The 14,176-nt window shown below is 36.8% G+C and overlaps 1 protein-coding gene across 3 annotated transcripts; it reads left to right on the forward strand.

Annotated features, from left to right (window-relative positions):
• mapk8b (mitogen-activated protein kinase 8b) lies at positions 1-9,185 on the forward strand. 3 transcript variants are annotated; one of them, XM_030775899.1, is made up of 12 exons: positions 1-19; positions 2,236-2,414; positions 2,830-2,959; positions 3,168-3,226; positions 3,607-3,745; positions 4,027-4,192; positions 4,732-4,803; positions 6,447-6,629; positions 7,007-7,131; positions 7,996-8,059; positions 8,481-8,558; positions 9,035-9,185. In XM_030775899.1, exons 2-12 carry the CDS (start codon positions 2,293-2,295, stop codon positions 9,181-9,183), a joined length of 1,287 nt encoding a protein of 428 aa, XP_030631759.1. In that variant the 5' UTR covers positions 1-19; positions 2,236-2,292; the 3' UTR covers positions 9,184-9,185. The 3 variants fall into 3 exon arrangements, with proteins under 3 accessions (XP_030631759.1, XP_030631758.1, XP_030631761.1); XM_030775898.1 differs by lacking the exon at positions 4,732-4,803 and adding an exon at positions 5,708-5,779; XM_030775901.1 differs by lacking the exon at positions 4,732-4,803 and adding an exon at positions 5,708-5,779 and having other exon boundaries at positions 9,030-9,108.
• The last annotated feature ends 4,991 nt before the right edge of the window (positions 9,186-14,176 follow it).

A 14,176-nucleotide genomic window follows, 5' to 3' on the forward strand; every position in this document is an offset into this window, starting at 1 on the left:
TAGATCATTTTCGAAAAGGGTGAGTTGAAATTTACCATTTGATGTCTGTGTTTTTGTTGGTTGGATGGGGGAGGGTGTCAGCGATTTCTTCCAATATTGGAATAACGTTATATCTACCATAGAAAATACTGTTCCTTTAGTACTTCATTTGTTATGATGAACCAGCAAGTCACAAATAGTGACACTGGTGGTGTGCTTGCTTTGTTCTTGAACGTACATATGCACAGTGTTACATGGGATTCTACCCTTGTAACACCTTCAACGTTATGTCTTGTTGAAAACGTTTCAGTTAATATTATCAGTTACCTGTCTGAGCAGCTCTCATTTACCGTGTAATTCTGTAAACATGAATCTAATTTGTATGTTGCGAATTTGATAAAGATCGCTTTGTCATGACCACCACTGTATTTCATCGATCCAACGTAAACAAAATGTCACCAAACCTGTCATATTAGTTTTTTTGTGGACCAGAAATTTTGTCTCTCAGGTCAACGACGATTTTGACAATTAGTTGTTTTGGACCCCCTTCTGGAGATCATACATTTCTCAGCCTTTTCCGTCATTTTCTCTGAATGCGCCTTGTTTTAGGTTTTAGGAAGTTGTCCATTCATAATGGTTTAAGTACAGTCATTACTTCCCTTGTTTCCTTGAAATAACCTTATTTAGTGAAATAGCGATGTCGTACGTTACTTATTTGCTAGTTAGGTTACATATGATTTTTTTTTTTTCGTATTAAGCATATTCGGCACCTTTTGACCCAGGGCAGTGGTGCTGATTCATATTTGATGTGGATATTTCGAGTACTCTGCTTCGGTTGGAATCTTTGAGTAAAGTTTATTTTGGTACCGTAGTCCTGCTCTCCTCTATGCAGCACTCAGTGGTTAACTTGGTTTCCTTGCTTACTGGATGCAGAATGTTTTCTTAACCTACAATTTCTGTATAATTTCTGTGTAATTACAATTTTTGTGCCCATTGTATGTTATTTCAGAAAGGATGTATTGGCTTAAAAATACAGGTTATGTGCTCAAAGACAGACTTTGTGTTTCTGTGTCTTATCAGTGGACCCACTGAAATCTTCCTGTTGTCAGGAAGTCCCGACGTGTCTTGGAATTTTTTCAGTTGGTCTGTTAGACCATAAACCACATTGTAATTTTTAAGGAATCAAGCTCAGCCAAAAAAGCAAATAGACTGTCTTATTGCAGTGTTTTGTTGTCATCAGTACACAAAAACGAATTAAGCCTTACATATATGTGAAATTTATATTCAAGTTTATCAATTACTAGCTGTGATTTTACCTAGGAACAAATGTAGTGTTTCAGAGCAAAGGTGGTCACGTGCATGAAGCTGTCCATTTAACTGGTCTCTCTGCGTGTTACTTATCTTTTGCTTCAATGAAGAATGTTTCTGAAGGCTCTGAGCCTTTTTTAGGCTCTCCATCCCAGTGGTAGGGCTTCAGGCCACTGGCATGATTTTTATTGTTAGAGGAAAAAAAAAAAAAATCCTGTGAATATGTGTGCGTAGAGAGGAGGAAGGAGCTATTGCAGATGTATGGAGGTCAAGTCATGGACTGTCGACTGCACTGCCATCAGCACAGGCAAACATGTTCAGTGCAATGTTCTAAATTTGAATCATGATTTGTCTGCTGACTTCACATTGAATAAAAAGGTCCCCTTTTAGCTTTGGTCATTCTTTACAGTTGCCTGAGCAATGTGTCTTTTTAAAAATACATTTCTGCTGAGGCCTAGATAGGCACCTCAAGGGTTGTCTCTGTGAGGCGGCCATACAGTGTTTCCTCTGGCTATTTTTTTTCCCTCCCCTGTAGAGAATCAGATTAATGCATGTGTGGACTACTTTCAATGATAGAGTGTTTCTGTACTTATTTAAACATTATTCTGTTCGCGATGCTTTACTCTGCATTATTTTAGTCTCAGCATTTGTTACCTAGAGGATGTGGTATATTGTGGTTTTTAAATCCTCAGTCGGTCTGGAAGATGTAGGTGTGTGATTTTCCTGTCCTTTAGGATCAGCACTGTCATAATAACTTTTTGGTTGTGCAAAACTTACATAAAGGCCTATGGGTGCTGTTAAACTAAACTAGTGCTCAGGGTAAAAATATTTGTCGCGATGGTTTTCCAGAATAAATGTAAATTCTATATTATGTACATAATTTTAGCTTCATGATAAGAAAAGTTCTGCAGCCATTTGAGTTTGTTTTACTCTCTGACTTTGTTCCAGGTCCTGAGTCAAAAGTTCTATTTGGATGCCCAAGACATAATTATAACCAATTTCACCATGAATAGGAATAAGCGTGAAAAAGAGTATTATAGTATAGATGTCGGAGATTCAACATTCACAGTTTTGAAGCGTTATCAAAATTTGAGACCTATCGGCTCTGGAGCACAGGGGATTGTCTGGTAAGTAGGATATCTGCAAATCAAAATTTTGTCTTGGTGAAAAAATAACCTCTGCCTTTAGCTGAATACTGACATGACATAGCCTATTAAAATATATTACTGGATGTTTTGTTTTTTTTAAATGTAATATCCAGATTTTCTGTACCATTAGGAATACAGCCTGTATGGAAGTATTTCAAGGGATAGAACAAAAAAAACGAACAAACAACTATATATTGAAACTTTGAAAGGTTTCCTTTTCCTTTTAACACAGAGTAAATAAATATCTCTTAAACACAGCTGTCACATTATATGGTAAACAGTTAAGTAATGATTACAGGTGTTTTATGACGGTTATCTGAAATTCTCATTTTAAAGTATTTTTCATCTGATCTTGAGAATGTGCCGTAATAAGAATATTATTTTCGTTTGTCAGCTCTGCATATGACCACAACCTAGAACGGAATGTTGCGATTAAGAAGCTGAGCCGACCATTTCAGAACCAGACACATGCTAAGCGAGCCTACAGAGAACTGGTGCTTATGAAGTGTGTCAACCACAAAAATGTAAGCTGCTTCATATATGACATGTGCTGAACACAGTGAATATGCCTATCATATAATTAAGTTATTAGAAATAAAGGAAAATATATTGCATTTTATGTTCTGTTGCCTAAGTTTTAATTTACATATGAATTCCGTGGTAAATGTTTGTGTTTCAATTATCAGTGGCAGTGAGGAATTTATTGTTATTGTGCTGTATTTTATTTTTCAGATTATCGGTTTGTTAAATGTATTCACACCGCAGAAGACACTTGAAGAATTTCAGGATGTGTAAGTTATTTCTGTTGGTTTAAGGCAGAGATATGAAAGCTGATGGTGCAATTCTCAAATTTTATGGCTTTACGATCTTAATAACTACATATTTTGCCTTGATAAAGCTAAGTGTTCGTGTGATGTGACATCATTGCTGGGTTTATAATTTCTAGCCTTCGGGAGGAAATGTGATTTATTCTCATTATTTACAAGCTGTTAAATCTTTTCATCCAAAAAAAGAAAAATGAGCACAGCTATGATCTGGGCTGGAGGAGTGGAAGGAAAAAAAATGTACGATGTGTATGTTTCTGTTTGTGTCCCTAGTTTCTTTGTGTTTTCCTCTTGTGGGGGGGGCATATGTTTAGCTTTTTTTCTACTTTTCTACAATTTCTTTACAGTTATCTTGTGATGGAGTTGATGGATGCAAACCTGTGCCAGGTGATACAGATGGAGCTGGACCATGAAAGACTGTCCTATTTGCTGTATCAAATGCTTTGTGGGATTAAACACCTACATGCTGCTGGCATTATACACAGGGTATGTTCCTTATTTCATTCATCTATGCACATGCACGTTCAGTATTGCCACTAACATGTACCTCATTCAAGTGTAAACAGAGAAAATTTCCAAATACGAATTCATAAATATGGATTTTTTTCACTTCATGTAAGTTGGAAGATGGTGACTGGTTCCACTACATGCAGGCTTTCATTCCTACCTGACTGACTTCTGACATTATATTGATTTAACACTTTGGAGATCTCTGACTGTGATATTAGGTTAACTCCCTGCTAACTTCTAAACCCCATTCACCCAAGGATCTGAAGCCCAGCAACATTGTGGTAAAGTCGGATTGCACGCTGAAGATTCTGGACTTCGGCCTGGCGAGAACAGCTGCCACGGGTCTCCTGATGACCCCGTATGTGGTGACGCGTTACTACAGAGCTCCTGAGGTTATCCTAGGCATGGGTTACCAAGCCAATGGTAAGTGGCAACATATCCGCAGCGTCCTGCCTCAATGCTGCCTCGCTGCATGTGTGGAAGATGTCTATAAGCAGTTCACGTGCATGGGGTAGTGAGAGGAAAAAGGACACACGTGGCAATGCATTTTCAAATAGCTCATGAACTGTGAACACGACGGCACCGTTATTGTTTCTCTCCTTCTGGAGATACAGTGGTTCAGCTGGATTAAATGTCAGAATTGGTCCAGCCATTTTATGCATGCTTCAGCACACACATTCCAGCTGCCTGTAACACTTAAGCTTTCTTTCTAGAATGGCTCATATGAAGTTTGTCCCGATCATTGGGCTTTTTTTTTTCTCAGATACATCCGTTTGGTTCCGAGAGCTGTTTTGATTTGTTGAAATGTTCATCAGACTGACAGACAGCCCTCTGGATTCTCAAATTCGAGGCATAAAAACAGCTGAAAAAAATGAGCAGTGTTCCAGTCTTAATGAAAACACAACCTCCTATTGATTGCTTTGCTTATTTTCTCTTCTTCCTCCCATGCTTAACACATGTAGTGGATATATGGGCGGTGGGCTGCATTATGGCAGAAATGGTTCGTCACAAAATCCTTTTCCCAGGGAGGGATTGTATCCTTGTTTTGCCTCCAGCAGTTTCTGCATCTAAGACTTCAGCCTGTTATTTCTTTCAGTTTCAAGCAGTTTCTTTTTTCGTGTTGCGAAATGCAGAGATCGTGGCAGTAAGCGGCTTTCAATTCAAATCATTTCATCCAGTTAGACAGTTGAGGCTTTACTTTCTTTTGAAGTGACAGTGCTGGAAATACATCTTGAAATAGTAAACTCTTTCTAATTGTAATTTATTTCCATTCGTGCAAGAAATATTGCAGTAGTTACATTTCCATAAGTTGGGATAAGTGAATGATTGAGTACACAGTTATTTGACTCTTAAAATCTTTAATGGGTCTGTTCTGGCTATTTTCCAGCTCAGGTCTTTGAATAGCTTTCAACAAAAACATGTCAGTACTTCAAACAGTACTTCAAAGATTACGGTACCCAGCGTATTCAATACTCTGTATCTTATCTGTCCATCCATATGATCATTAATGCATATTTAATCAATAGGCCTCCATAGCCCACTTTTATGAGCACATAAATAGGAATTATCCATATTAATTATTGTACCATGGTTTCTTGAATTGGATTTCAGTGTCTCGCTACGCTTTGCCATACAGACACTCCAGTTCTAGGTCCAATTTAAGAATGCCCTTGTTCAGCAATGACTCTCCATATGTGCCTGCCAATGAATGGCACTTGAGAATGATTTTGTCCCACTCATTGTAGCAGGAAGTTGCACGCTCATTTTCCTGTGTTGCATCCACATCACCCTACATGCATCTTGTTTTTTTTTTTCACTCATCATTCTTTCTTCAGTTTTGCATGCAGTTATCTTTCTTTTTCTGGTGTACATTTGTTTTGATGTTTTGTTTCCTGATATACATTTGTTTTGTAATTTAGTTGTCATTTCATTTTTCAGTTGATGTCTGGTCTGTGGGGTGCATCATGGCAGAAATGGTCAGAGGTAGTGTGTTGTTTCCAGGCACAGACCGTATCCTTACATGGACTTCATCATTCTTCCATTTTGTGTTTTATGTATGTGTATTTGCGTATGTTTTTGTGTATGATAGTTTTTGAGTGTTTACCCCTTTCTGTTCCAACTAATTTCATGATCAGTAAGCTTATGTTTTAATTGGAATAAGCACGTTTACCATTTCAATTCATTTTGGAAAGCTGTGACCTCTCTTCCTCTGTAGGGAACTGAAATGATGTGTTAACATACTGTATTAATACTTTTGGATCTGGAACACTTTGAAATAGTTTTGATTTCCATAGCTGCTTTCATGTATGGTAGCTTTGATACCTATTTCTTATTACCAGTGGCTGTCTTTGCGAACATTTTGTTCAGGATAGCCTAATTATCTCTTCGTTTAATGTTAACTGTCAGACCATATTGTAATTTTTCTGAGAAGAGTCTCTTCCTGTCTACCTGTTCCAATATTTTGCTCATGATGGTTCACTCTTAATGACATCAGATAATATAACATAACCTCTCTACTGGTCTAGTTTAGCATAGGCAAGCTTTGTTATGTCTACCTTTGCACTAGTTAGTGGAGCGCTGTTAAAAAAATGCTTGACATGCTATTTTTTACACTTATTTTGTGTCCCGCTTTGTATGAAATTCTTAGCAGTGTTTTTCTTGAGTGTGTGAACTTAAGATATTGACCAGTGGAATAAAGTGATTGAGCAGCTGGGGACACCATCACAGGATTTCCTTATGAAGCTCAATCAGTCAGTGAGGACCTATGTGGAGAACAGACCTCGATATGCTGGCTATAGCTTTGAGAAACTCTTCCCAGATGTACTCTTCCCTGCTGACTCAGAACACAACAAACTAAAAGGTGAGGGAAGCTGTTTTCTCCCTTGTGATGCAGTTTCTTCAGTACAGGGATAATAGTGTATAGATATTCATATTTTGGTAATGAGCACTTTTAGACAATGGGCATATGTAGACATATTGGATGTTTGCTTTTGTGTTCCACGTACCATTGAAAAGCTGTGGTGTAGAATCATTATTGGTCATTTCCGTAATTATATAGAATGTGCTATTTACAGAGTGGTTTCAGTATAGAAATACTTTGTCCTATTTTCTGTTACATGCAGTCCGTGTTCATTCTGTCCTGTGCACAGTATGATTATCAGAATAATTGAACCAAGGGATAAAAAAAAAAAAAACACACTGCACACTCACTTCAGTTAAACTATAATTGCCTTGCAGCAAGCCAGGCCAGAGACCTGTTATCCAAAATGCTGGTAATAGATGCATCAAAACGCATTTCGGTGGATGAGGCTCTTCAGCACCCCTACATTAATGTGTGGTATGATCCAGCTGAAGTGGAGGCAGTAAGTAGTTACTTGTCATTCTAGTGTGGATATACGTGGATGGGGAAGCTGTATTAAGAGTGCAGGGTTTATTATCTGTGCTACATTGGTGGAGTGCTCATTGACTTGTAGAGGTCTGAGTGATTGTAAGCTTACTCAGCTATGCCTATTCGTGTGCTCCCTAGAGACAGGGACTGCTTGTGCACTCCCAGTTTCCTTTAATCAGTACAGAAGTGCTTAAGAAGACCACACAGCAGCTGAGGCCTGACTAGGCTCTCAGTAGGTGTGCTTACCAGCATGTCAAATTCTAATAACCAAATGTGTCTGAATAACATGGAAACAGGACATAGTCGAATGTTAACACTTGAGGAGAGTGCAGCTGTCTAGTCCGTAAAGACATGTGCTTTTAGTTTTGATCTAAAATGTCCTCAATTCTCTGTCACATCAGACAACACATGACACTGAATACTAAAAAGGACTTTGTACTTGCAATGTCATTTTAGGTTATGAAATATTAGTCTGAAATGTCATAAATGTTTTTTGTTTCTGTTTTTTTTAATTACTCTAACTGAGTGTTAATATTTGTATGACAAATTGATTGCTTATCTATAGCTCTTAGCACCTTTGTAATACATCACAGTAGTAAGTACACAGCACCACACTTGTTTAGGAAATGCATTTTTTTAATGTTTACTTTTAATTGTCTTAGTGCTGAGAAATGAGTCTATGACTATCTGTTGCACATGTTATATTTTTCCTTATTTCTTTTTGCCAGTATGATGATCCACTGTCATATTTTTGTTGATTCTTTGCTGGGTCATTGAGATCCTCTGTCTGTAACTATAGGAGAAAAAGACTGACATGTGCATGTCTGTCTGCTTTTAGCCACCACCGCTGATCACAGACAAACAGTTGGATGAGAGAGAACATACGGTGGAAGAATGGAAAGGTAGACAAGCTCGTTTATTTTTATAGTACACACAAACATGTTTTAAATACAAACCCTGTGGCACCTCAGGAGGTGTGGTTTTAATATACAGATATAAACACAAAGGACAGTTGTACGATGGAAGAACCAGATATTCATGTAGTTGGCACTTGTCAAAAAAGATTAGAAATCTTTCTTCAAAAAAAAAAGAAATAGACATACATCTACATTAGAGCACCTCAGGACCTGTTTTGTACAATTTAAGTTTGGGCCTGTTTTGTTTTTTTTTTTTGCCCTATTTGCTTCCCCCACTTGATCCAAGCTGAGACTCTGAGTGACTCATGATCTGTGGTTTTTGTTCACCCTGTGCGCTCAAGCGAGAAAGTGTTCCAGCATGTTCCTAAAACAGTCTTATTCTTTCACTTCCTCTGGTACCATTCAGAGCTGATATATAAGGAGGTGCTGGACTGGGAGGAGCGGACAAAAAACGGTGTGATTCGAGGACAGCCAGCCTCTCTAGGTTAGTTTAAAAAGTTTTCTCCTCCACGTGGGCTTTTAGCCAATCTGCACACAGTTGGGTGAGATTGAGAGAGAAGTTTATTAAACTTCGTGGATTATAATGCTGAATGATGCTGTCTTTGTTTTTGCGTTCAGAGAGTATGTTTTGATAAATTGCAAAGCTGCCTGTTGAGTACATTTCTGTTTAATAACGGACTTTGTCAGTTGAAAATATATCCTATTCTTTTCCTCATGCATAGGTGGTGTTTTAGTTTACATTAGTGTTATTGTAGTAGTAATAACTTCTAGTTAATTGTTGAAACAGAGAACATTTCCCTGTTCATTTTGCGCGATACGTAGAGCATGTTGTGAGAATGCATTTTATTCGTAAATAAACATGGTTAAGATTCGCTTAGACCATATGTTACTGTATGTCTCCACCATTACGCATTGAGCGCTGCTTATCTTATGTAATGCTGTCTGTTTCTCATAGCACAGGTGCAGCAGTGAATAGTGGCTCCCAACATCCCTCCACATCGTCATCATCTGTTAACGATGTGTCATCTATGTCCACTGAACCCACTCTGGCCTCTGACACAGACAGCAGTCTGGAGACCTCTGCTGGACCGCTGGGCTGCTGCAGATGACTATCACGTTGTCCCGCCCCTGCCACCACACGTCTTGTCAGGTATAGAGTTTAAAGTCCGTTTGGAAACATGTTCTCCTTTCTTTTCAGACTGAAAATTTCTTTTTGGTCAAAGGAGAAATCCAAACCCCACAAAACGAAACGTAAAGTAAGAGTTTTTAAGCACCTTAAAAGCTTTTACACCAAACAAGCTTTGCTTTGTCTGTGTTTTTTTCTTTCTTTCTTTCTTTCTTTCTTTTTTTTTTTTTTTTATTTTTTTTTTTTTCCTTGGTGGGGGGGCTGAAGCTGCTGTCATCTTGCCATATCATTGATGAATGGTTGAGGAAATTTGTAAAGATTTTAATGGTAAATATATTTTTGAAATGTTTTGTTTTTTGAGTTTGCGGTGGGCGGTGGTGATCACAATTTAGTGAAACATTGGTAAAGTCACACATTGTTTTAGTGTGCTTTGTGTTTTTCTCTCACTGTTGGAAGTTCTTCCTTACTGTTACTACTACATTGGAGTAGATATTGTATAAAATTCATTTGTTTGCTCAGTTTAAATTTGAGCTACACTCAGAGACAAAGATTTTTTTAACATGTTGCATTACTTCTTCCTTGTAAAATAACAAGTTATGAATCAACAATTATGTTTTTAATGCTTTCGTTGTCTTAATAAGATATCTCAGAATGCTTTTTCAGTTATGAAGCTACAGTTTTCCTTCCTTTGGTTAGATGAGTAGATATTTGAGATATTTGAAAGACTCTTCAAATGGTATGTCCTCATTGTCGAAAGTGAGTCAAGTTGTTTTTTTGTTTTTTTTTTGTAATGTCATGGATTCTGCTGTATATGACAAAACTGTAGAGTGAATCAAGTCCAGAGGAAAAAGTATGAGCTTTTCAGTCCTTGTTTGGAAAGGTTTTTTTCCTTCTCATGGTTTAAGGACTGACTACAGCACTTGATGTGTTTTTAGCATAATCATTCTCTTGCTATAGATGTTGATTGGACAGGCCGTTGTTGACCTGTTATTCGACAAACTGACCGTGTATAACAATAGATGTAATTATCGGGGTCATGAAACTTGTAAAGAGTGTGGTTATACAGGTGAACTATACAGGTAATATTCTAAGGCAGATTTCGAACAGGGATTTAAGTTAAACATAGAGACAGTGATTTTAGGTTCTGTGTGAATGGTGCAGTGGGTAGTTAGGCTTCTTTACTGCAGTCTGAAAGTTCCCAGTAAGGTGAGATAGTGTCACAGATAGGCGCACACACACTCAAACCAGTTTATTTCAGAGGTATGCTTAGTTTACATAGTAATATTTTCTAAATTTTATTCAATATCTTCTATAACCAGGAAATAATAACTCAGCTGAACAATTTAGGATTTGTCATGTCCAGTGGAAGGCTAATATGCATGTGAGCTCTGTAAGTCTTTATAATCTACCCTTGCTCAATGTATTAGATGCAGACCACCACAAAATCACACCACCAAAGTTAGAATCCTAAAACTGAAAAAAAACCCAGATGCAATAATAAAGGCCATGAAGAATTTTTTTTTTATTTTATATATATACATGTATATTGTTTATAAGAGGAAAAGTGCCTGCAGATAGTTAAGCATTCATTCCTGAATAACTAACGGCAGAGATGGAAATGTTTTAGGTATGTAGTTAAAAGTGAAAAAAAGTTTAGTCGTTTCCTAAAATGTCAGCCAGTTGAAGCGGTCTCTGTTATGTCTGGAGTGTCTATTTTTGTACTGGCATTGAAGGCTAAAGTTGAAAGGACATTGCAATATTATAAGACATATGGCTGCATTAATTTCAGTGCTACAGTTTTTTTTATTAAGGTCTTTCATCAAAGTAAATTTTTAATTGGAATTGATTGGCACATATGGTTTGCAGCTTTACATAAAGGAAATTCTGTTTAGTCAAAGAACAGTTTCCAGTTCTGCACCTCTACATACAACATTAGTTCATTAGATGGGCAGTCAGAGAATGTTTCCCAAAAAACAGTGTTTTAGAATGTAAATTGACATGTAATAGAGAATTTATGAAAGTGACCGAGAGGAAGGAAGTGAAAGCAAAATGATAGGTCAACAAATTATATTTATTTGCATACTAGGCCAGATTTATCAATTAGGTATATTATTCTGTTACCCTACAATACTGACTCTTCATTTTTTTTCTGTTCTAAGTGCTCTTAATTTTCACATCCCTGTATATGGGTGATGGGGCAGTTTGATTCTAAAAATGTTATTGCATTTGCTTCTCTACCAAGTCTCTCAGATCATGTAATAATTCTGTTTAAAGTAAACTTTGATGAACTACCTCACCCGAAATGTCTACCAGTTCTTGAATGCGTAGCTGCCCTCATGATAGCTATTGAAGACATGAAAATACAGGTTCCATTGTTTATTTATTTGAAAGTGTATTATTGTCAATATTAGAAAACATATAGTTTTGTATGTTATGTACACTTCACTGAGAAGTAAAGGAACTATTATTGTAAACTTTATCATTTGTTTAATTTTTTTTCTTTATTTTATTATTATTATTTTTTTTACAGTTTATGTGCAATACTGTTAGTGCTAGTCGTGATTGACAGATCTAGTCATGGTAGTTGAATGTTTCAGATGGTAGAAAACTGTTTGGTACTTCAATCCATTGTTCCCTTTTTTATGAATTAGGATGAAACTCTATGACTTGACCATAGTCATGTAATCAGTCTTACCAAAACTGACAGTCTATGGATTGACAACTGTTACAAATATATTGTGCATGGCTAATGGATTCTGGTAAGACCAAACTAGAAATCATTATAAAACATAATTGTGAATAATGCCTAAAACCTGTATACCTATGGTGCTGGTTTGTAATGTTTGCTAATAAATGCCAGCCATGCAAGCAGTTCTGAATTCCTGGCTCTGTGTGTGTCCCTCTGCAGGCAGATTCTGAGAGATGCACTACTAGAATAAATGCACTGGGACCCGATGATGCCAATGTTAAAACATGTACTGCAAATAAATAATTCAGTTTGAATCACACTCTGTTTGTCCTTTGTGGGTTTTTCCATTTCCTTTTTGCATTTCTGAAACACATAAGTTGTCCATTACTGTGTGCACAGTATTCATAAATGTATGTCTTTAAGTTTTCGTATTATATTTATTTAAAATTCCAATACTGCACACATGATGACAAAACGTGGAAAATCCCGAGGCTGTATCAAAAAACAGCCAAAATAAAAAAAAAAAAGACACATTTTCATTTTTAAAGTCACTATCATGTTTTTCTCTTGCACGCTTTGAGGGGCTTAATGCATATGCCATGTAGAATTAGGTGTGCATTTATTTAGTAAATCAATCATTCGTACACCTGATGTCTCAAAGCAAGCTCACACAACTTACTTTTTTTAAGCAGTGAATCATATGCAAACATTGGAACTAAAATTCTGAAGTGTAATGACTACAAGCTTCAGCGTCTCACCAAGTAAAACTGGACAGGATAAATGCACAAAAGCAAATAAATCACTATGGTGAAAGTTCTTCTCTTTTACAATTTGTTGTTTATTTAATTTATCTGTACAAAATAACATTGCACCACAGTGACTCATCAAGGAAACAATAGTACAACTTAAGTGGCAAAGCTTTAAAGGCAGATGACACCTTCATGTTCACGTAACAAGCATTCAGAAATGCTTAGGTCAGCACCTGTTAACAAGTGGATCACCCTGATTATACTGTGGGATGGTAATGCACACAACAGAGAAGTTCCCGGCATAAGTCCCAGCTGCTTACATAGGCATTATGTAAAGTGGTTCAGCACTGCTGCCGAGATTTATAGCTTTTGGATTTGTTGGAATCGTGCTGAAGGAGCAAAAATTCAATGAAATATTGTTCACTGAATTATGGGGTATCTTACCATAACAGTTTTCCATTTAATAAACATTCCAGGTATCCATATACATTTTATAAACTAGCATGGTATAAAATAAATATAAAATGAATTGAATAATACTGTTAAATGGACACGTTTTCAAAACACAAGTCTCTTTTGTAAATTTTTCATAAGTAAAATAACAAACATATTTTATCATTTAAACATACTTACTAGTCATCACTTTGTACAGATCTTTTCACTATGTTCCATGCATGTGACATTCATCGAATATTTTGAATAAGGTGGTACGAAATTCCATATCATGAGCAACTTGCCAAATATCATTAGTTTGATTTAAACCAGAGGTTTATTAAGTACTGGGTTCTGATTGGCCAAGATGGATTCCAACAGTGTTTATTATCTCAGTCAAAATTATGGTAAAACACAATAATTTACATCTCCGATTTAGTTCAAATAGATCATCAATAAAAGTGGCCATTCAAAGATCAGCATTCTAAAACAATGAGAAATTTCATGCTAATCTGACAGTCTAGAGATGGAAGCTCCGGCTGATGTTTAAACTACTGGTGGAGCTCAAAAGTGAAACAACAATCCTGTCATGAAGACTAAAAAAGGACTGCCTTAATAAAGTCATTGCTGGAGAGTTTCCAGAGGGGATTTGACAATGACAACTATGACCATACTTTTCAATGATATTAACTCTCATTGTCAGTAAATTCATCTATCTTCCTCAATGGCAAAACTGTAGACCTAGTCTATTTAAGCAAGCAACATGACATATCTACACAAATCTCTGCAAAGGCACTACAGTCCCCAATACAGTCCCTTCATATTCTCAGGCAGTGGGCAGCTTTAGGTGTAAAAACACCAGGGCCTCCTCAATGGTCCCCATAGGAAAATCAGACTTTGGTATGGTGTGGTCTTTGTAAAAGCAGTATGATGCATCTCCAATAAATGAACCACTCCTTAAAAGTTGTAGGGCCACTAGCAAACCTTTCAAAAGGATGCCTGAAATTCATTTAAAGTTCCATCAAAACAGTTACAACTATACCAAGCAAGTTTGCTCTTCTGTGAGCGTCCTGATAGATATAATCCCACAGTGAACCAAAGGACAA

Source organism: Chanos chanos, chromosome 5 (genome assembly GCF_902362185.1).
Source record: "Chanos chanos chromosome 5, fChaCha1.1, whole genome shotgun sequence".
In the NCBI taxonomy this organism is placed as follows: Eukaryota; Metazoa; Chordata; class Actinopteri; order Gonorynchiformes; family Chanidae; genus Chanos; species Chanos chanos.

Excerpts from the sequence above, each read along its gene's own strand:
- mapk8b (XM_030775899.1), top strand. The coding sequence starts at position 2,293 with ATGAATAGGAATAAGCGTGAAAAAGAGTATTATAGTATAGATGTCGGA. Across the intron at positions 4,804-6,446 it reads CCTTTTCCCAGGGAGGGATT|ATATTGACCAGTGGAATAAA; the intron begins GTATCCTTGTTT and ends TGTGAACTTAAG. Across the intron at positions 8,559-9,034 it reads AGGACAGCCAGCCTCTCTAG|GTGCAGCAGTGAATAGTGGC; the intron begins GTTAGTTTAAAA and ends CTCATAGCACAG.